This window comes from Primulina tabacum, chromosome 9 (genome assembly GCF_025594145.1).
Source record: "Primulina tabacum isolate GXHZ01 chromosome 9, ASM2559414v2, whole genome shotgun sequence".
Lineage (NCBI taxonomy): Eukaryota > Viridiplantae > Streptophyta > Magnoliopsida > Lamiales > Gesneriaceae > Primulina > Primulina tabacum.
Window position 1 is genome coordinate 10,604,559 of NC_134558.1, and position 24,553 is coordinate 10,629,111.

General features: G+C 35.7%; 1 protein-coding gene and 1 long non-coding RNA gene across 2 annotated transcripts; one reads left to right on the forward strand and one right to left on the reverse strand.

Annotated features, from left to right (window-relative positions):
• Positions 1 to 8,286: 8,286 nt before the first annotated feature.
• Positions 8,287 to 11,620, forward strand: LOC142504612 (stem-specific protein TSJT1-like). The gene is made up of 5 exons (XM_075617480.1): positions 8,287 to 8,600; positions 9,774 to 10,014; positions 10,102 to 10,222; positions 10,463 to 10,572; positions 11,331 to 11,620. Exons 1-5 carry the CDS (start codon positions 8,398 to 8,400, stop codon positions 11,364 to 11,366), a joined length of 711 nt encoding a protein of 236 aa, XP_075473595.1. The 5' UTR covers positions 8,287 to 8,397; the 3' UTR covers positions 11,367 to 11,620.
• Positions 11,621 to 20,607: 8,987 nt separating this feature from the next.
• Positions 20,608 to 21,724, reverse strand: LOC142504613 (uncharacterized). Its single transcript, XR_012804255.1, has 3 exons — positions 21,588 to 21,724; positions 20,952 to 21,130; positions 20,608 to 20,851 (listed from the first exon to the last, which is right to left on the reverse strand). It is a non-coding gene; the product is annotated as an uncharacterized LOC142504613 (long non-coding RNA).
• Positions 21,725 to 24,553: the final 2,829 nt, after the last annotated feature.

The window sequence follows — 24,553 nt, forward strand, 5'->3', positions numbered from 1 at the left end:
TCAAATATTTGATATTTTATCAAAATTATAATTATTGTTAACATTGTAACTTAAATTTTTTAATTCACTTTCCATTCGAGTAAAATTTATTAATTTTTGTTTAGTTTTTCGGTTGGTGTTTTTTTATATTTTTTTGGAAAGAAAATGATGATTTTTTGTTTTATTATTGAGGATATCTTTTATGGCAAAAACTTGTGTAAGACGGTCTCACGGGTCATATTTTGTGAGACGGTCTCTTATTTGGGTCATCTATGAAAAAATATTACTTTTTATGCTAAGAGTATATTTTTTATTGTAAATATCGGTAAGATTGACCCGTCTCACAGATAAAGATTCGTGAGACCGTCTCACAAGAGACCTGATCTTTATTTATACGTGTATACTGCACTTTTGCTGGTAGTATGTAATTATTATTTCGATAATACACTGTTTTTTATTATATATATTTGTGAATTTTTTATAATTTGTGAATTTTTATATAAAAAATTTAGAAACAATATTAAATATATATGTAATTTATTTTCATTTTAAAGGTATTTTAGTATGATTGTTTGAAAAAAAACATATATATATATATATATATATATATAAATATATATATGTGTGCATGTATATTGTGTGATGAGTAGGTATCTTGTAAGACAATATCACGAATATATAACTGTGATATTGTTCAACCCGATCCATATATATAATTAACAGTAATATAAATAAGTCTCACAAAATTAACTACTCGTAAAATTTTTGTGTTGTGTGATGTATGCAGTACTAATCCATCAATTCATATGTTGAAATAGAGATATCATTATTAAGACATTAGTATAGGATAAGAATCACGTCTTTATCTCAATCTATCAAAATCCCACAACATTTCAAGTTATAATTTAGAGCTATAGGATACGGTATACATTTTTTTCAAAGGAATTTAGTTATAACAATTGAATTAACAACATTTCAAGTTAATCAAAATAAACTCGTCCACCCCTAAGTAACTTTTAGAACTTAGTTTCTTTTATTGTGGATGACATTTTACAACTAGTTAAAACCATAAATTTCTTTATTTAAGAGTTTTGTGAGAGATCTTGTTACCTAAACTCAGAAATCTTTAAATCGTTTTCGCTGTTTTTATGTTAATTGATCATAATCATATAGTACAAGTAAAAAGATTAATTAGGTAACGTGTCCATGAACAATTTCGACTCCTTAAATGCAAGATATGTGTTTAATATATTAATTAAATCAACCTTGATATAAATAAGAGAATTGAGTGAATGAAACATTCTCTCTTAACCAAAAGAACCATAAATTTATATCCGAAAGAAATATTATTAGTTTACAAAAACTCTTATAAGACAGTTTCATTGGACAATTTTGTAAGTTGAATCTCCGACCAAACCTTGAAAGAAATTATTTTTATCTCAAATTATTAATTTTCATCGTAAATATGGATAAAATCGATTTTCATTGTAGTTAGGTTAATGTTATTATTTTAAAATTTGGTGTCTTTTTAATTTTATAGAATGCTAATTCCTCTAAAATTGGTATGTATTATTTATTTTTATGTATTCTGAAAATACTCTTTATTTTAATAAATAAATATTGATGTTTTGAAATATTAATATAAAATATCTATATTTAACCTGTGATGATCCCCTCCCCGAACAGCCCTTAATTCCCTATCCCCTACCTTGCTTTTATCGCCACTGACTGACATGTTTACACAATAATCCACGTCGAAATCAGACACGAGAATCCTGGCCCATTATTCGCTGGCCCCACTTCGTATTTTATTAGCATTTAACCCCTATATTATCACTGTTTTTCGTTTTCCTCCTCCCAACTTTTGAATTTCTTGAGCACGAACTGACAGAAGCTTGAAATCAATTCTTGCAATTCAATTGCAGAATATATGAAATTATCATTTTATTTTTTTCCTTATTTAGCGACTGACGTTTCTGGAAATTTTATATCAAAAGTAACTTTGCTAATATTTCTCTTGATTTAAGTATTATTTATTTTAAAAAATTAAAAATACATCTTTATAAAAATAAGACAGATAAGATCAAGGGTATATTTTTTTTATTATAATTAACAGGGGGTTATAGATTTTTTTTATTCTATATGAGTTCAAACTTAAGTATTTGAAATTGTTATTACTCGTTTTTCTTTAAAATATACTATAATTTTTTTTCCTTTTAAACTTTTGGCTGAATACTATATATTTGTTTATATTCTTTGCACCATTTAAATAACTCACCAACTAATTAATTAAAATCCAAGACGCAGTGTCAAACATAAAATCGTCCAACCAAAACCTAAAGTTAATATTTTTTAAAAATAACAAAAACTCTTCAATTGTAACGCCCCGAAAATTTAAAGGTCCACGAGAACCACATGCATGCAATTATTAAATTTTCCTATATTTTTAAATAAATATTTTAATTGCATTAATTAATTATGTTGTGCATATTTACATGTTTAAAATATATTGTTGTACATAGTTGCATTAAAATATATTTTTAAAGGTTATTCGAGTTGCGATCGAGGAACGGAGACCGATGGCTGAAAATAGAAAAGATGCTTTTATTAAATAATTATTTTTAATTATTTAAATTGAGGGGATGCTTTTTCTTATTTTTAAAAATATGGGGTTTTGAGGTGATTTTATACGCCGGGATGTAATTTTATCGGTGTTGGATTTTCAACAAAAATACGAATTTATGGGCAACCCGGCTAATAAACTCACAAAATTATTTAAACAAAACTATTTTTAAAATTCTAATTAACCACTAATGGGCCTAAATTGCCTATTTAATGGGCCTAAGCCTAATTAGTGATTAATTAACTATAAAATATGTTAAACCCTCCCCATTATCACCATAATCCCCACGCCTACAATCTGAATTCTCACCAAAAATCTCTCATACTCTGCACGACACACACCTCAAGGTTGATAGAAAAATTCAAAAGCTTTAAGGGAGTTCAAGCCAAGGTCGTTCGTCGCCGTTCTTCGCAATCGTCAACGGATAATCGTGCGTTTAAAACGCAAAGGCACGCCATAATTCTCCTTTTACTCATCTTTCACACCATATTATGTGTTTGATACATGATTGCATGAAAAACATGATACAACTTTTATATTTTCGTTTTTATGGTTATACATGCACAAAACAAGAGTTTTTCTTTTTTAAAACTCTTCATAATGGTGCACAAAAGGGCTGCCATGGTAGGGGTACTTGAAGGGATGTTTTTCCACATGTTTAAGGGTCCCTAGGTGTATGTTTAAAGGCTGAAAAAAATAAGGAAGGAATAAAAACGAAAATAGACTCCTTAAGGGAAAGGACTCTTCGACTAGGAGTTTTTGAGGGTCACGGCTGCTAGATGCGGTTAGGGAGGGTCCACTATACTTAATTGGGCTGCATAGGAGGGATGGGTAGAGGCTGGACATGGTGGTTAAGGGCTAGAGGCAAAGCTAGCCTAGGTTCGAATCATATTAGGACTAGCACTCTTGTGCAGAAAAATTCAGTAGCTTCCTAGGCATATTCAATGGACTTAATGGGCTGGTATTTGGTTGTATATGGGTTAGTTAGGTGTTATTAAGCTTTGGTTTAATTTTGGTAAAGTTTGGTTAAGTTTCGAGTCCATACGAGTCAAAACTGGGAAGTACGTCTAAGTTAAAAAACGAATATGGAAACACCTAGATTTATGCTTGATAAAATTATGAAAATTATATTTAAGCTCAAATAATTATTAGAAGTTTAAGTTTTTAATTTGAGAATTTTATATTAAGTTTTGGTTTAATTCAGGATTAAAATGCATTAATACATCACATTTAGATATTAAATTAAAAGTCATCGATTTATGCCAAATAAAAATATGAGAAAATTAATTTAGGCTTAAATAATTATTTGGGACATGTTAGAGTCAATGAATTCAAGAAAATATCAAAAACTAAAAATTATACGTCCGGGTAAAACGGTCTTTTCACACCTAGAAATTAGTATAGGTCATGGCAGTGCCCTAAATTCTATTTTTATGAAATTACGATTATTTTTAAATGTTTATGAATTGTTCATGATTAAAATATGATTTTTGAATGTCTAAATGATTTTTATGATTTAAGAAGACATTTAAAATACATGTTGCATGCTTGGTTTCAAAAATGAAAAATATAAATATTACTCATGATTTTTCTAAGTGATGTGAATGTAAAATGTTGAAGGATGTGAAGTGATTGTGACTAATTCGTTAATGTTGGCGACGTCGTGAGGGTTATGGTCCTAGTGAGAGCCCGACGATCGTGTTTCCATCATTGAGAATATGTGGTAACGGTAAGAATGGGAATGTCGTGAGGGGAAAAGGCCCCAGAGGGAACTCATTTATGGGAAAAGGCCCCCGAGGGAACTCCGACGAGCGTATTTCTATTCGATCATGAAAGTCCAGGGCCCAGTTGACCGGTGAGAGTGTTGCTGGTGTCCCCGCCGCCCAGTTCTGAGGTTTCACGTAGATGGATCCATCGTCATGTCATGTCATGTCAGGAAAGTCACAATTAACGATCTGAATTCAACAAAGGAAAAAAAAAAGGAAATGTTCATGATTATGTTTAAGGTTTTATGTCATGTCATGTTGAGGAAAAGGAAATTCATGTTTGCATGTCATGAAAATGTTTATGTTTAAAGTTTTATGCATCATAAAAATGTTTACGAAAATGTTTATGTTTATGCATCTTCATGAAAACGATATTTTAAGTACAAGTATTTTTCACCGTTATATGTTGACTGTATTACGTATTACTCGCTATAAAAATATGACGTGTTGAGTCTTTAGACTCACTAGGTGTGATGGATGCAGGTGGTATTGAGGGAGGACTTGATGAGTGATTTGACTGGACTGAAGGCGCACACAACCCGAGGACCAGCGCTACATTTTCCGCAATATGCTTTATGATTTCATTTAAAGATTTTAAGACTATTCACTTATGCTTTTGAGAGATTTTGAGAGGTTTAGTATGGGCTTTACTTTTCAAATTATTGTTTTTTTTTTTTTGGTTTGGTAAAACAGTAGACGATTTTACTTTATGACTATTTCACTTGAATTTTTATATACTAGTGGGTTGATGTTTTATTTTAAGGGCAAAATATTTTATAAAAAAATATTTATATGTGTGGGCCGAAAATTAGGAAAAAAAATTTCCAGTACTTTTAAAGCAATAAAAAAGACAGGACGTTTCATCAATCATCTCAAAAACCACTCAAAAGCATAAAAGGCATAAAATCTTTAAAGTACTGAAAAATCATCATAATAGTGCGGAAAAACTAGCAGTAGCCCTCGAGTTATGTGAATCATCAGTCCAACCAGTTCAACCATCAAGTCCTCCAATATCATCGTAAACATCCTCAATTGCATCATTCACACCTAGTGAGTCTAATGACTCAACAAACCTTAACCGTTATAACATGTATTATGTATACATCCACATGAAACAGTGAAAATTACTTTTAATAAAATAGCTTTTCATGTATATGCATAACATTAAAATCTTTTTCCTTTCATCATATACGTATGTGTTTCTCTTTATTGAATTCAGATAATTAATTGTGACTTTCATATCAGCTGTTGTTAGATTGATCAATCTTACGTATTACCATGGTACCATACGGCTGAGACATAATCGAAACTCTCACCCGTCAACTGACCCGTGGTTTTATATGTAATCATATTCTTCCGTATTCGTATTAGTCACAATCAAATCACCTCCTTCAAAATCTTTCATCATATATCCATCACATATAAAAATTCATGCAAAAATATCATTTTTCTTTTATACCAAACATGTAACACATCTTTTAACTTTATCGTTTTTCATCCTGAAATCCCATAACTTTTCAAAATAAACATTTTAATATTCATTATATCATTCAGGGTACTGTCAGGACGTCTAACATTTTTCAGGTGTAAAATAACCGTTTTGCCCCTGAAACCCTAACTTTTCCATATTTACTCTTGGACCTAAACATGACGACCGAATCCAACCAAACTTATCATAACACCTTAGAATACACCCATAAATATTTCTTACATATAAACTTAAGCTCATCGACTCAATTCTTAATTCGTTTTAAAACTTGAACCTACACCCCGGTTTTAACCCGAATCGACTCGAAAATTAATCAAACTTTACCAAAATTTAACCATAGCTTATTAACACCTAACTATACCCTATGCAACCAAAATCAAGTCGTTTAGAACTATCAGAATCACCTAGACAACCTACTGAATTTTTCTTGCCTTTGTTCGAAAACCTTAGCCCTAACCAACCATGTAAGATCTTCGACCCTAGCCCTTAACCACGAGACTCGACCCTATCTGACCCTGTTGGGACCCTAACTGAACCCCTTGGGATCCCTTTTGACCAGCCCATTCACGCACTGCCACCAGCCCGCGCCCCTACAAGATTCATGCTCCCAAGCTCATGGTTCCAGCCCTAGCCCTTGCACCAGCAGCCCCTTAATCCAGCTAGGACCATGACTAGACCCTCTTAAAATCCTTGAATTCGTCCCAATAGCAGCACACGGCATGTGCCTTTCTAGACACCAAAATCGAAACCTAGCTCTATTGGAACCCAAATTCCTTCAACTCTTATTCCTTCACGTCCAGCCCTTGTGCAGCCTCATCTAAGCCTCGTAAACCGTCCCTAAATCGTGCCCATATGGTCCCTAACCTGGCAGCCCCCTTTGTGCATCATTAATATGAATTTAAAAGCATGAAAACTTAAGTTTTAATATTTATATGCCATAGAAACGAAAACAAATAAGAGGAGATCATATTTTTCATGTACACATATATAATCACGCATAATGTGATATGAATGATGAGTAAAGGAAGATTAAAGCGTGTCTTTGCATGTTTTACGCACGAAAAACAATCCTTGACGCGAGGGATGTTGGCGGATAGACGGGGAGACCTTGCTGCGCTTTTATTCTTCAAAACTGACGTGCAAAGCCTCAAAACATGAGTGTGTGTTTGGTGTTCAGCTACTAGGGGAGAGTCCTAGTGTTTGAGAATGAGTTTTTGTAGGTTTAGGGGCTTAGGGATTTCAAAGATTTGATATAAAAAACTTGGGTAGGAGTTTATGCTCAATAACCCTAGTATAATAGGCCCATCAGGTCCATTAGAATCTAAGAAAATTATTTCGTTTAGAAAAGTTTTCGAAAATATTAACCGAACATCCAGAATGTCCCTGTTTTCGTCAAAAATCGATTACATGTTTAAAATACGACTCGACGCGTAAAAACATATCAAAAGGCCTCATTTTCGAAAATCTCATGTTAAATATACCCCATATTAAATAATTAAAAATAATCATTTAATAAAAAATATTTTTCCTTTACAGTCCCCGGTCTCCGTTCCTCGATCGCATCTCGAATAACCCTTAAGAACACAATTTTATGTATTCTAATAGAAAACCATATTTTAATCATGTAAAAATGACTACCACATTTAATTAATGCATTTAAAATAATTTAATTAGACATTTTCCATTTATCCTAGATTTACATGCAGTTGTATTACGTTATCACATTTTGGACCTTACGATCTTTTTCAAAGTGGAGTTGCATATGTCATTTTACTCAAGCGGTGACGATATCTTTATTTTGTATAATACATAGACATCATTTGGCTTGTTGATGAGATGATATACGTATGATATATCCATATAGCATTCAAATATAAAATCAATGAGATATTTAACTTCTTTACCTATTTCAAATTGATTGAAAAATATTCCGAATAATAATTTCTTTTAAAAAAATTTATTTATTATATTAGGCGGCTGTTCATGTGGATTTTGAGTTGTTTAGGCAGCATAGACGATCAATTTTTTTAACAGCACTCACATCTACATTCTAAAAATGGGGACGATAAAAATTCACCAAATGTTTGTCTTGACGACGCTTTTTAGAACACTAATAAATAATAGCAGAGTTTTTATTTTAAATAAAAAATTAAAGTAAGAGCTATGAATTTGCAAGTGCTTTTTAAGGATCAATATTCAAATTTTTAGGATGACATATCTTATTCAAAACCCAATATTAACAAATCACTGTCCAAGGCCCCAAACTTTTTTTTAAAAAATTATTTTATTAATCTTAAAATATTGGTTGGAGGAGATTGTGAAAAACAAATATATTATAGGGGCCAAATGATAAAACCAAGAAGAATAATCCCTTTTAAAATGACAAATAAGCCCTCACTTTCTTTCTATAAATCCAAAACAACAGTCCTCCATTATTCCCAATTATTCACCAGAGATAAAAAGAAAGAGGGAGAAATACATTGATTGTTTGTGACTTGTTTGCATGTGCCAATAAGTCTGTGGATATATAGACAACTAAGATGCTAGGTGTTTTCAGCAGCTCGATCGTGTCGCCTCCGGACGAGCTGGTGGCGGCGGGGAGCAGGACGCCGTCGCCGAAAGTCACGGCGGATAAGCTGGTGGCGCGGTTCGTGGAGGCCAATTTTTCGGCGGTTTCCGTGCAGATCGGGGACGCTGTGCAGATGGCCTACACTCACCATAACCAGTCCGCTATGCAGCCTAGGTACGTGACGTCTCGGACTGAAAATTTGCAAAAGTTTGTTAGCTAACTGTAATTAGGAAATTCTTTTGGATGCGGAATTATGGTATCGAGGTGATGATCTTGGCGATCTTTATTCGGCGATTGAGCTGTGGTGGATAAGGATTGTTTATTTATACCAAACCTTGTGTTTGATGCATAGGAGTCTTTGTCTAAATTATACTCCTGACATTGGAAAAGGTAATCGGGTAATTAATTAGACCGAATTCAGATGTAAAAACAGTGTGCTTTTGCAGTATGTGCGTAGCAGTTAATCTAATAGTTATTCGTGCCAGTATTCTGCTGTATCGTGATCGATGAAAGAAGCTTTTGACTGATTATCGTCTTGCAGTTTCCGTTCTAACAATATTGATCTTATTTTCCAGTCATATAGGCCGGAAGCGGAACTGATAATATAATAAAAACTAAAATGAAAATTATGTTTTTCGATAAGATTATTCAGGCTTGGTGTGATGTTATTGATTGGATGTTTAGTTGAAATTCGATTCACATATTACTTTATCAGCTCCTATGAGTCGAAGTTCTCTGAAATGATGACCATATACTGATTGCGACATAAATATGAGAAATTTGTGTAGCTTACTTGAAATTTCAACAAAAATTAAGAGTTGGCGATTATTATATCAGAAGCAGGACAGATGCAGTAGAAAATTAACCAAGGATATCGCGGTCCCAACTTTGGAAGGTGTATTGGAATCCGGCCAAAGATTGTTAGCGATTTATTGAATTCTTCTTTTAAATTCTAATAATATCCCGACGCTTCTTGATTACACCAATACCATTGTTTTTGGTTTTTTATTTTTTATTTTTTAATGTTAAAGGCCGTTTACTTTAATTGCTTTTCTTCCATGAGGGCAAGGTCTTGAAAATTAAACGATAGTCTGCCTAGTGCAGATAGGTAGTTGTAACTTCTAACGTGCATAGGAGATTGAAAACACTCTACCGACTGGTCATGATTTATAGCATAAGGCAGCGAAAGTCAGATGCCGAGACTTGGCAAAATTACTGCGATAAAAAAATTTGGTTGGCTTGATCGGCTTTAGCAATGCTGTAGATTTTCTTAAATGTTGCTTTGTTTGCATATCTCTGTCTTTTAAATTATGAATCTTGAACTTAGTTGGGCTGATCATATGGCAGATCATTTGCTGTTAAGGACGACATATTCTGCTTGTTTGAAGGAGTACTCGACAACATGGGTAGTCTGAAGCAACAGTATGGGCTAGCAAAATCCGCAAATGAGGTTCTGTTAATGATAGAGGCATATAAGGCGCTTCGTGATCGAGCACCTTATCCTCCAAACCATGTTGTTGGACACCTCCAAGGGAATTTCGCCTTCATCGTTTTCGACAAATCCACTTCCACTTTGTTTGTTGCTACTGTACTCACACTAACCAATTGCCTAGTTAAAGCTTATTTAATTTAAGTGGCATCCACTTACAAATTTAAGTTGGTGGTGTTTTGACAGGACCAATTGGCCAAGGTTCCTCTTTATTGGGGAATCACCGCTGATGGGTATGTAGCATTTGCCAATGATGCTGATTTGCTTAAGGGCGCTTGTGGAAAGTCACTTGCTTCTTTCCCACAAGGTGAGTGCGCAAACTGCAACGTATGAATAAAATTGCAAAAATATAAACTTAGGCAATACTTCTATCGCTTCAAAAGTGATGTCGCGCTTTGTATCGCAATTTTTGCCTTGATTTGATGTTTGATAAACCACCTCTTGTTGCAGAGAATCATAATTGAGACGTCATTTTAAATTACAAACAACAGAAAACAAGTTATTATCCTATCCTATTTAACCATGAATCTCTTTCTTGATCTTTCAGGATGCTTCTTTTCCACGGCAGTTGGCGAACTTCGAAGCTACGAGAATCCAAAAAACAAGATCACGGCTGTTCCTGCTCAAGAAGAAGAAATATGGGGAGCAAAATTCATGGTAATATCAATTTTTCTTCTCTGTTGATTATGCTCGTTTGCTTGCTACATAACTTTATGCATACATACAAATATATATACATACAAATATATATATATATATATTAAACAGAATCTCCCAAGAATATACCAAGAAGACGACCTTGGTATATTCTTGGGAGATTCTGTTTGATAAGATCCAAGATAACATATTATCTGAGGCCACTGATCTATTTAAATAAAGGCGCAACCTGCAGGGCGATTTAACTAACACGCCTTTATGTATGGCCAAATTTCCTTTTCACGTGAAAATAAATCCTACGCTCTGCATTGTAGAAAGTCAACCAAGTCTTGAACTTTTCTTCTGGGATTTATGCGTTATTACCATTGCACCTACTGATTTATTGTTCATAAATAAAACCCGGACAAACGCGGGACATATCATGAAGATGAAACCGAACCCGCACATTAAAAAAATGTTTAAATTTTATGAACAATTGTTCTAAATGGATACTTAACATTTGTATACACAAAGGATGACCCTATCCAATTATTCTTGCATGTAGATAGAACAAGATTGAAAAATTTATAAAAATTGTATCATGAGAAGAATAGTGACAAAATGGGGACCATATTGAACATCTATCAGAGTATTTCTGATGTGTATTAAATCCATTAGCTGAAAAATTGACAGATCCAACTTCAAAAAGCATGGCCCTTGAAGCCACATATTTTTTCCGATCTCTTGCTGATGATGACCTATGTGTTTGGGTGTTCCAGGTGGAGGGGCCAAGTCTTCTTGCAACCACGGAATAAAAGGTGGTCGAAAGTTCTATTGTCTGTTACTCAATGATAAGGTGAGGAGCTCAAGCCATATGTAAGAGCCATGTAAATCAGTGGATTGGAGTCCCTCGTCATTGATTTTGTATTAGGCTTGTTGCTCGTTTCTTCCAAAAGTGCGCTTCAACCATTTTCGTCTATGTATGGTCAGTCATCTTTTTGATTCATGTAATCAAGTTTGTGTTACGTTTCCAAACGGCGGAAAATCAAGAATAGACCATTTTTCTTTCGTTTTTCTCTGTCCAAGAAAAATCTAACATTGTGTTCGGATGCCGAACGGGAAAACATGGAAAATAAGAATGATGCATGGTCCAGAAAGTTTTCTTGTCCCCCTCTTTATTTCCTCATCAAAAATAGCCCCATCACGTTTTGATGTAGTGAGAGCGGGGTGTTAGAGTAGATAACCTGCAAGCCAACGATTGGCTAGGGATTTATTGACTCAAGTGTAATAAACAATCTTTATTTTAATATAATTTAACTTTTCATGGTCTTGTTTTACTTTATTTGTATACCCATGCAATCAGCATAGATAAAGTTCTTGATTATACTTTAATACAAATGAATCGTAATTCGATGTTAGAAACTCATTTGTAAACATTGTATGATCTAAATTCGTTCTTAGTCGATTCAGCCGTCATGTTAAGGTCGTTTGAGCTCGAGACTAGCATCTGTGATGTTGTGTACTGCGTTTTTTGGTAAGGGCATAGAGATGTCCAAACATGCAGATGGGTAGTCATATGATGATTATACCGAACAACCCTCCCTCGGACTTTTCAAGTGGTTATCATTCATCGAGAGGACAAGTCCGTGGTTATGATTGTAGACCATTAGTCCTTACGACCCGGGACAACACCGAGGCTCTATATGCTAGGGCTGTGCTTTGACTCGTTTACCGGCTCCAGAAGAGTCATCAGGTGGCGAGGTTGGCTACAGTTGCGACACATATAGGAGCCAGTGCATTATAGTCGGGGATTCACCGCTCACCTATGTGTGTGGATATCTTATGTGATCTGATGAAATAATAGTGCATGGAATCTCTGGCCAAAGTATGAGATGTACGTTAGAGAAGGAGTTCTCCAATAGTACATGCGATGCCATTATTTATACGTATCACATATTTATCGAATTATTATGCAACCCTCGATGAACCAATGGTTGCAGATTCGATCGGGATATATGAGATGAAGGGATCGTACTGTACGCTAATCATAATCGACTGGTTCTTGCAGGCACTATCAGTGATACCCAGGAAATCATGGGGCGATGCTACTAGACGCTCTTATCATGGTTCGATGGGTCTAATCAGAAATATGATTTCTGACATTCCTATGATCAATTGTTGATACATAGAATGTGGCAAATAAGGGTAAGCCCGAATAAATGATTATGTCCTGAATCACAAGAGTTGTGAACTCACGGCTAGATGTATCCCTGAACCATTGAGTGTCACACAAGCACTGGATCGTTTGTTCCTATTGAGAGAATAAATTCAAGGAGTTGAATTTATATTATGATATAGTAAATTCAAGGAGTTGAATTTATAATAATTAAATTTTGAGAAAATAAATTCAAGGAGTTGAATTTATAAGATAATAAATTCATGAAGTTGAATTTATGAAATTTGGAGAGAATAAATTCTAGGAGTTGACTTTATAAAATTTGAGGATTTAATTTATTAAGCTCAAAAGTTGAGTTTATTAAATATTAAATTTTGGAGGTGATAAATTCAAGGAGTTGAATTTATAATTTAAATATTAAATTCAAATGTTGAATTTATAAGGGGATTAAATTAAATGTAATGAGTATATGTATAATGGGCTTGTAGAAATACAAGACCAACATACATATTATTAAGGTTCTTAATTGAACTTTAAAAGATTAATTAATTAATTAAATTAGTTGGACTAAAATAATTAATTGATTAAGTCAATTAAGTATTTAATTTAATTAATGGGCCCTAAGCTTATATATATGTGTATTATGCTTAGAGTTTAATTTAATTCATTTACAATTTTTGAAAATCCTAGCCTCCACCTCATAGTGAGTTTTTCGAAAATCACAACAATTTTCTCTTCAAAAATTCGGCCACTTCTCTTTGGGGAAAAGATTGAGCTGTCTCTCAAACCTTGATCTCCAACTCAAAACTTCTCCCAATTTTCTAGTGCAAATTGGAAGAGGAAGAGATCATCTAGTCGTGGACCTGATTAGAAGAAAAAGAAAGGAGTCTCTTGAATAAAGTTCGTAGGGATTCATCAAGAGCTAGATCCGTCATACCGGATCATTTGGAGCCAAGTGATTTAATCACCAAAGGTATAAAATTCTTATGCCCTATGAATGTTGATTCAATAAACCATACTAGTGCCCAAACAAAACATATTTTGATTGTCAAAATAAAATAAAATTTTTAAAACTTCCGCTGCGTTTTGGGCACGAGAAAACTGAGATCCAACATTGGTATCAGAGCCAAGGTTTTTTCTATATCGTATGGTTTTGATATTGAATAATTTATTTCTAACCACACAAGAAAATTTTTCAGAAAATTATAGCACCATAAAAATTATTTTTTTTCCAGAAAAAAAATATTTTCGGATCTGCCCAGAACAGACCGCGCGTGGGCCTGGAATTTGTGATTCCTAACAAATTACTAGATAACATCAATTTGTTGTCTTACTCTTCCTCATTTGACGGGGTTATGGTGAACTTCAATTTGAATAAGATAGATGATAGCCTTGAAGAACTAGTCAATATGCTTATAACTTATGAGATCACCATAAAACATGTAATTGTTGTTTTTCTAATGGGTCTCTCGTCAGACGAAAAATGGCCCATAAGGTAAGGGAATAAAATATTGAAAGCACTTGTAATAGTTGCATTTGCATCCCTGGATTCACCTAGGTTTTGGACCTGGATCCATGTATGGCTCACATGGATCTAATAGTGTTGGCGATCGATCATCCTTATTTATTGTTGAGTGTCATATTATGATATATTTGCGATATGTAGTAGTATGCATTATGTATATTATTAGATATTATAGTTGCATGGATCCGGCAAACATACAAACTCGTGGCACGCGATTTTAAAAATTAAAATGATGAGACAATTTTAAAATTAAAATCCTTCATTTTGAATATGATTCAAAATTCATATCAAATCGTAAAAGTAAAAATTAAAAGAGTTTAATTTTTTCTTGCCTTCCATCAACCGTGTTTGCATGTTGATTGCTACCCGCGGACAGTGTCTGGCTCATATTATTGGGGAGGTCTGGACGCCGGAAAACTGTGACTTCCACCAGACATATGATGTGAATTGAGTGAAACTCCCATGACTTCGGCTCATATTATTGGGGGAACTCATGGCGACCGTCTACTACAATTCAATATTGATGGGTCGCTTTGACACGCGAAAATAAACGGCGTCATATTATTGGGTCCTTATTAAACGTGAGGCAAAACACGCGGAGGTTGTATATGGATGCAATTGGATTCTACCTTTTAGAAATTATAATTGGCTGATATTATTAGGGATTATAATTGGCTAATTGGACTCTACGTGCCTACTAAGGAAATACGATTTTTCTTTTTCATCAGAGGGTGGTGAAAATGTCAAAATAGCGAGAGGAAAATTTATAAAATAAAATCCATATTTTATATCTTAAAATTATTTTAAAATAATCAGCAACCATTATTCTGTTTTTATATCAGTATATTTTCGATTTCGTCACGTAATCCATTTTTGTTATTAACAAGCTAACCAAATCTAATTTTCAAGACTGGTTGGGAAAAATTGTTCTAAATTCGGAGAAAATGACATACACACTAATGTCAGTCTTGTTGAACTGACAATGCATACAAAATGGTGGGACCATAGTGTGCAAGCTAAAGTGTAATGTGCTCGCTTTTATGTGAAATGAACTGTAGGGACAGTTTGAGGAAATGTTGAATGCTGCTGACATTCGAATACACATGCAAGAGTTGCATGGTACATGAAACTCGTACAATGATGCACACCATTTTTAAAAGCTCATGACTACATGCATGCAGGATGGGGCTCTGGCCCATAAGCGTGGTGTACATATGATTGGGCTTATTGAGAATGTGGTGGGCCTGGAATTTGTGATTCCTAACAAATTACTAGATAACATCAATTTGTTGTCTCACTCTTCCTCATTTGACGGGGTTATGGTGAACTTCAATTTGAATAAGATAAATGATAGCCTCGAAGAGTTAGTCAATATGCTTATAACTTATGAGATCACCATAAAACATGTAATTGTTGTTTTTCTAATGGGCCTCTCGTCAGACGAAAAATGGCCCACAAGGTAAGGAAAAGAAATGTCCTGCCCCTCACAAGAAAAACAAACCCAATAAGAGGCAAACTATGAAGGACACTTAAAAGGCCTACAAAGCCAGATAAGTTAAAACATACTTATTTCATTGCAAGAAGTCCGGACATAAGAAATTATATGTGCCAGAAATGTTCTGGAAATGATAAGTGAATGTCCAAGTAAACATGATTTCAACAACAAACAAAAGAAAGTTAGATGATCCAAATCCCACACAAATATGGCACGCTAGACTATGTCACATTTTCCAAAGAAGGATGCACAAACTAGTGGGAGAAGACATGTTTGACTTGTCAGACATAAATTCTCTACCTACTTGTAAATCCTGTCTAAAAGGAAAAATGACAGACTCCATTCAATGGAAACGTGGAACGTGCGCATGGTTTATTGGATTTGATTCACACAGACATTTGTGGCCCGCTAAGTGTTAGCACAAAATATGGGCAATCCTACTTCATTACCTTTACTGATGACCATTCGAGGTATGGGTATGTTTATGAAACACAAATCTGAAGCATTTGAAAGGTTCAAATAATTCAGATCTGAAATAGGAAAACAGCTAGAAAGGAGTATTAAGACACTTCGATCTGATCGAGATGGAGAATACTTGAGTGCTGAATTTTTGGGTTATCTAAAAGAGAATGAGATTCTCTCACAGTGGACTCCACCAGCAACACCACAATTGAATGGCGTCTCTGAACATCGTAATCGAACCTTGATGGACATGGTTCGATCTATGATGGGATTCACTGAATTGCCTACAAAGTTTTGGGGCTTTGCGCTTGAAACTGCAGCAATGTTGTTGAATAAAGTCCATACTAAAGCAGTGGATAAAACACCATATGAGATATGGATGGGAAAAACTTCCAAATATTCTTACATGAGAATATGGGGATGTCCTGCTTACGTGAAGCAGACAGTGGGAGACAAATTGGATAGTAGATCCACTTTGTGCTACTTTGTAGGATATCCAAAGAATTCTGTTGGATATTATTCCTATCATCCCAATGAAGCAAAAGTGTTTATTTCAAGAAATACCACCTTTTTGGAAAAGAAATTTCAACTAGATAGAAAAGGCAAGATGATAGAACTTGAAGAAATTCAAGATACTCCCTCAACTATAGAAGTTGAACCCATTTCTCAGCAACCAGTAGTTGAAGTACAAGCTCCTAGAAGGTTTGATAGGGTTATTAGACCACCTGCAAGATATACGCTTCTTCATGAACAAAGCCGTGATGAGCATTGTGTTGGATGTGATCCAATGAATTTCAAAGAAGCAATATATGATACTAATTCAACCAAATGGCTTGAAGCCATGCAGTCTGAAATGGACTCTATGTATTCAAACCAAGTCTGGACATTGGTGGATCCACCTGAGGGAATCGTTCCCATAGGATGCAAATGGATCTACAAAAGAAAGCTTGGGGCGGATTGGAAGGTATTGACCTTCAAAGTAAGACTGGTTGCAAAAGGTTATACTCAAAGGCAAGGAGTTGTCTATGAGAAAATTTTTTCACCAGTTGCTATGTTTAAGTCAATTAGAATACTACTAGCCATAGCAACATGGTATGACTATGAGATATGACAAATGGATGTAAAGACTGCATTCCTCAATGGAGACATCAAAGAAGAAATTTATATGTCTCAACCTGAGGGATACACATCAGTGGAAGTGAGCATAAGGTATGCAAACTTCATAGATCAATATATGGTCTCAAGCAGGCGTCAAAGAGTTGGAACCTCAGATTTGATAACACTATGAAAGATTTTGATTTTGCTAAGAATCCTGAGGAACCATGTGTGTACAAGAAAGTTAGTGGGAGTGCAGTGACATTCCTTATGTTTTATGTTGATGACATCCTACTAATTAGAAATGATGTAGGACTACTGCAATCAACTAAAGTATGGTTAGCAAGTAAATTCTCCATGAAAGACATGGGTGAAGCATTCTATGTATTGGGAATACAAATCTATAGAGATAGCTCAAAAGAGGATGCTGGGAGTCACCCAAGCCATTTATATCGATACCATTTTGAAGCGATACTCTATGGAAGAGTCCAAGAGATGATACTTACCAATGTGTCATGGTGTTACTCTATCTAAAGCTATGTGTCCCAAAATTGATGAAGAGATAGAGATGATGACACGTATTCCATATGCGTCAGCCATTGGTAGTATCATGTATGATATGATATCGACACGTCCCGATGTTGCTTACACTCTAACTGTTACAAGCAGATATCAGGCGAACCCTGGTCAAATTCATTGGAAGACCATGAAAGATATTCTTAAGTACTTGAGAAAGACTAAGAACTTGTTCATGGTCTATGAGGGTGGAAAATTAAAATTGAAAGGCTACACTGATTCTAGCTTCCAATGTGATGTAGATGATTCGAAATCGACCTCTGGTTTTGTATTCATGCTAGATGGTGCGGCTGTCTCTTGGAAAAGTTCCAAGCAAGATACCGTTGCGGATTCCACCACTGAAGCTGAATACATCGATGCATCTGTTGTAGCCAAAGAGGCAGTTTGGATAAGGAATTTTGTCCAAGAGTTGGACGTTATTCCTAATGAAGTTGATCAAGTCCCGGTGTACTGCGACAACACTGGTGCCGTTGCGCAAGCAAGGGAACCAAGGTCTCATCAGCGATCCAAACATGTACTGAGGAAGTTCCATATCATCCGGGAGATTGTGGGAAGAGGAGATATATCAGTTGAAAGAGTCCCCTCTGCAGATAATGTTGTTGATCCACTTACAAAGCCCTTGCCAGAACCATTGTTTGAGAAGCATCGCAAAGCAATGTGATTAAAGTTATGGGTAGTTGGCTCTAGGGCAAGTGGGAGATTGTTAGAGTAGATGCCCTGCAAGCCAACGATTGGCTAGAGAATTTATTGACTTAAGTGTAATAAACAATCTTTATTTAATATAATTTAACTTTTCATGGTCTTGTTTTACTTTATTTGTATACCCATGCAATCAGCATAGATAAAGTCCTTGATTATACTTTAATCGATGTTGAAACTCATTTGTAATCACTGTATGATCTAAATTCGTTCCTAGTCGATTCACCCGCCTAAAACATGGATAAAGGTCGTTTGAGCTCGAGACTAGCATCTGTGATGTTGTGTACTGCGTTTCTTGGTAAGGGCATAGAGATGTCCAAACATGCAGATGGGTAGTCATATGATGATTATACCGAACAACCCTCCCTCGGACATTTCAAGTGGTTATCATTCATCGAGAGGATAAGTCCGTGGTTATGATTGTACACCATTAGTCCTTACGACCCATGACACACTGAGGCTCTATATACTAGGGCTGTGCTTTGACTCGTTTACCGGCTCCAGGAGAGTCATCAGGTGGCGAGGTTGGGTACAGTTACGACACATATAGGAGCCAGTGTATTGTAGTCAGGGATTCACCGCTCACCTATGGGTGTTGATATCCTATGTGATCTGATGAAATAATAGTGCGTGGAATATCTGGCCAGAGTATGAAATGTATGTTAGAGAAGGAGTTCTCCAATAGTACATGCGATGCCATTATTTATATGTATCACATAGTTATCGAATTATCATGCAACCCTCGATGAACCAATGGTTGCAGATTCGATCGGGATATATGAGATGAAAGGACCGTACTGTACGCTAATCATAATCGACTGGTTATTGCAGGCACTATCAGTGATACCTAGGGAATCATGGGGCGATGCTACTAGACGCTCTTACCATGGTTCGATGGGTCTAATCAGAAATATGATTTCTAACATTCTTATGGTCAATTGTTGATACATAGAAAGGGGCAAATTAGGGTAAGCCCGAATAAAAGATTATGTTCTGAATCACAAGGAGTTGTGAACCCACGGCTAGCTGTATCCCTGAACCATTGAGGGTCACACAAGCACTGGATCATTTGTTCCCGTTGATAGAATAAGTTCAAGGAGTTGAATTTATTTTATGATATAGTAAATTCAAGGAGTTGAATTTATGATAAATAAATTTTGAGAAAATAAATTCAAGGAGTTGAATTTATAAGATAATAAATTTAAGAAGTTGAATTTATGAAATTTGGAGAGAATAAATTCTAGGAGTTGAATTTATAAAATTTGAGGATTTAATTTATTAAACTCAAAAGTTGAGTTTATTAAATATTAAATTTTGGAGGTGATAAATTCAAATGTTGAATTTATAAGGGGATTAAATTAAATGTAATGAGTATATATATAATAGGCTTGTAGGAGTACAAGGCCAACATACATATTATTAAGGTTCTTAATTGGACTTTAAAAGATTAATTAATTAATTAAACTAGTTGGACTCGAATAATTAATTGATTAAGCCCATTAAGTATTTAATTTAATTAATAGACCCTAAGTTTATATATATGTGTATTATGCTTAGAGTTTAATTTAATTCATTCACAATTTTTGAAAACCCTAGTCTCCACCCCATAGTTAGTTTTTCAAAAATCACAACACTTTTCTCTTCAAAAATTCGGCCACTTCTCTTTGGAGAAAAGATTAAGCCGTCTCTCAAATCTTGATCTCCAACGCAAAACTTCTCCCAATTTTGTAGTGCAAATTGGAAGAGGAACTGATCATCTAGTCGTGGACCTGATTAGAAAAAAAAAGAAAGGAGCCTTTTGAAGAAAGTTCATAGGGATTCATCAAGAGCTAGATCCGTCATACCAGATCAGTTGGAGCCAAGTGATTTAATCACCAAAGGTATAAAATTCTTATGCCCTATGAATGTTGATTCAATAAACCATACTAGTGCCCAAACAAAACATATTTTGATTGTCAAAATAAAATAAAATTTTTAAAACTTCTGCTGCGTTTGGGGCACGAGAAAACCGAGATCTAACACGGGAAGGGAAATGAATAACAAAGCTCCAGGCAAGCTGAACCAATTACCTCGGAGAGGTATTTTACAGCTGATTATTATAATTTGTCCCCACGACGTTTTTGTAGAGTTCAAATTCGAATTTATTACAAATACTTTCCACGGTAGCTATGTCCAAACCTCTCTTTTCAATCCAACATCGAAAAAAAAGAGGATCAAGGTAGCAGAAACACCACTGTGTTCTCATCGAGACACCGGACAGATTCCCTCCAAACTGCAGAACAAAAGGTTCATTAATCAGCTCGTACGTTCTCGTACGTTCGTTACTCATAATGGTTTCGAAAAGTGTTACGATCATTTTGGTGGAAGGTTACCTTGTCCCCAAGTGTTCGATTATATCAGAGTCAGAGTAGATCTTCTTTTAATCTCAAATACGAGTGAAGCAGCTTTTCTTAACAGAACAGAACCAGCAATACACCCCAGTATCATGGGACTGTCACCCAGCTTCTCTACGGCAGCAGACTGCCGTGCCCATGAAAGAAATAGTGCTACACTGGAAACAGAACCAAAGACGATTGTGAACTCTTAACGGTAACTTGGGCTAAAATTTTGAACTTCTTGAGCCTTGGATGAGGAAAACTCTTATAATTACGATTTCACCAAGGTGCATACGCTGCCCAACTGTTGTGTATCATTCTTTTCAAAGGAAAAGACAAATTTTCACTTTCGGATTAGTTTCGTAACGTGAAAAAGGAAGTATGAATTTTTCAGAAAATATGGTTTTCAAAATGGATGTAAAGATGATCAGCAAAACTTGAAAGAAGGGAGAATGAGAATCAGTTTTATCAATCAAACCTTAAAAAGAAAAAAATAATAATATAAAAAAGAATGATAAAAGGTAAATATAGACAATTTACACTACGGAAAGATTTTTTGACTGAAAGGGAAATGGAAAACGTTGGATATTGCAATGCATTGATATGAGAATGCTAGAGCTGACTGACGCTTACCTGCCGGAAAGTATATCACCTTGGCCACCACAGCGCCGGGGAGAACCATACAAGTCGACGTCACTAACTGTACAGAAGACAACATAAATAAAATTCCTCATATTAGAGAATTTTGATTTCCAGCATAACACAGACATTAGCACAGGAATGGATCTAACAATCCGAAAGTGAAAATTTGTCTTTTCCTTTGAAAAAATAAATTTTTACTTTCGGATTAGTTTCTTAACGTGAAAAAGGAAGTATGAATTTTTCAGAAAATATGGTTTTCAAAATGGATGTAAAGATGATCAGCAAAACTTGAAAGAAGGGAGAATGAGAATCAGTTTTATCAATCAAACCTTAAAAAGAAAAAAATAATAATATAAAAAAGAATGATAAAAGGTAAATATAGACAATTTACACTACGGCAAGATTTTTTGACTGAATATTAGGGAAATGGAAAACGTTGGATATTGCAATGCATTGATATGAGAATGCTAGAGATGACTGACGCTTACCTGCCGGAAAGTATATAACCTTGGCCACCACAGCGCCGGGGAGAACCATACAAGTCGACGTCACTAACTGTACAGAAGACAACATAAATAAAATTCCTCATATTAGAGAATTTTGATTTCCAGCATAACACAGACATTAGCACAGCAATGGATCTAACAAGTTAAAAAGAGGCAAAATTTGAACAAACCCCATACTCTAAAATGTTAGACCGGCGGCTAAACTGAAACAGACATGTTTACATAATGAAAGTACCAAAGAATGTTAGCAACACGAGCATGAAAAAAAAAAAAAAACTGATAGGATCTAAAACGTAACAATAGACACAAGTTCGAGTGAGTGTTCAACTCCCAGAAATTGTAGAAAAGGAGTCTGAAAAAGAACAAGGTGGGGAAACAGCATAAGAGGGAAAAAAGCTTTGAGAAAGGGGAGCTTTCAAGCATTCGGTGCCCTCCAAATATAACAATTTAACACTGATATAGTCGTACTCTCTAACATCCTAACCAACTACTATTTCTACTAATTTACCTAATTACAATAATCTGTCCAACACAAATATTACTACTATTTGTTTTAGTTCTCAATCATAATACGTATCACAAACACAAAATTTCATAGCTCAAGAACCATCATCGTGCATTTAAGAAATACTAGAGGTACTAAACTAATAGTAAACTCAAATAGAAGGAATCTTTTGGGTCCCACCTCCAACAGGATCCCCATGCTTTGTACCACTTCTATGACACAAAGGTTTGGGGGTTAACCCAATTAGAAAAGACAGCCCTGCAGCCAACGGACACAAGTTTGACACTGAGGCATGGATGATGACGATCACACCACCCATTCTTACAAAACAATGAGGATATGAAAAACAAGTGAGCACGTTTGTTCAAGCTTTGGGTATGCAAATTCAAGTTCCAGTATGTACGTTTTATTTTAAAGTTGTATGTGATTTTATTACGTATTACTCGCTACTTCCAATTTATACGTGTTGAGTCTTTAGACTCACTAGACTTGATCGATTCTGGTGAGGATGACTTGGAGGAGACTAGGGGTGGGGACCAAGGAACTGGCTTGGACTAAGTGGGAGGCTAAACCCGAGGACCGTCAAGTTTTAAGTTTTTATGAATGTTTAAAAGTACTCTGATTTATGTTACTGGTTATGAGATTTTAAGCAAATACCTTTGATAAACTTTACTTTGAGATCTTTCATGCAACTAGTTTGGGGTTGGACAGTCTGTTTCATCGAATTTTGATGGTTCACGATTCATTTATGAAAATTTTTATTTTTCCGCAAATTTTAAGTAGTTAAAAGTACGGTACGTTACAGTTGGTATCAGAGCGGTTTTCTTGTAAAAGGTTATGTCTACTGCCAGTTGCAAGAAGCTCACGAAGTCACACCTCAAGTCTGTAAGTTTTAAAGTTTTGAGTTATGTTGTGTACTAAGCATTAAGTCATGATTTCAGCATGTCTATGTTTCAAGTTCAAATTACGTGCATCGTATGCTATTGATGTCATGTTCATGCATATTGGGTTTACGTGTTGGGTAAATTGTTGGAACAGTATGCCTCCTAGACGTATGGTTAACCGAGAAGCAAGGGAGGAGGACAGAGAGGACCGAGAGCCTCGAGATGAGGGGAGGGCCAATCCCCCACCTCCACCTTCGGATATGCAGGCGCAGATGCTCGCAGGTATTACGCAGTTCTTCGCACAGTTTGCGGGGAACCAGGCTGCGGCAAACACAGAGGCGAGACCCAGACCAGAAACAGTATACGTGAGGTTCAGGCGGATGAGCCCAAAGGAGTTTTCGGGGACCACCGACCCGATGATAGCCGAGGGATGAATTAAATCCATCGAGGTGATTTTTGCCTTTATGGAGTTGCAAGATGCAGATAGGGTCAGGTGTGCCACATTTCTACTGACCGGGGACGCCAGACTGTGGTGGGAGAGCGCGTCCGTAGCAGCGAATTTGCAGACCTTTTCTTGCGATGGCTTTAAGGAGGTATTTTACTCCAAGTACTTCACTGAAGAAGTACGATCAAGACTGATCAGGGAATTCATGACACTGTGACAGGGAGACAGCAGTATTGCAGAATTTGTCAGGAAGTTTGAGAGGGGGTGCCATTTTGTGCCCCTGATAGCTAATGATGCCCAGGGAAAGTTGAGGCACTTCATGGATGGGTTGCGGCCGATCTTGCGCCGTGATGTTCGAGTTGCTGGTCCTACGACTTATGCAATTGCCGTGTCTAGAGCTTTGGCGGCGGAGCAGGATCAGAGGGATATTGAGGCTGACATGCAGGGCAAGAGGCCCTATCAGGCTCCACAGCAGCAGCAGCGACCTCAGTTTAAGAGGCCGTTCCAGGGACAGTCAGTAAAGAAGCCTTATCAGAGACCGCCAAAGGGCAAGGGTCCTATGCCACAGCAGAAGGCGCCACAGAGGCCGGGAGAGCACCCGGTGTGCCCGAAGTGCA

What these genes read in the sequence shown, in the direction of transcription:
- LOC142504612 (XM_075617480.1), top strand. Translation starts at nt 8,398, where the DNA reads ATGCTAGGTGTTTTCAGCAGCTCGATCGTGTCGCCTCCGGACGAGCTG. An exon ending in CAGTCCGCTATGCAGCCTAG is followed by an intron (nt 8,601 to 9,773) that starts GTACGTGACGTC and finishes ATCATATGGCAG; the next exon opens with ATCATTTGCTGTTAAGGACG. An exon ending in CCACTTTGTTTGTTGCTACT is followed by an intron (nt 10,015 to 10,101) that starts GTACTCACACTA and finishes GTGTTTTGACAG; the next exon opens with GACCAATTGGCCAAGGTTCC.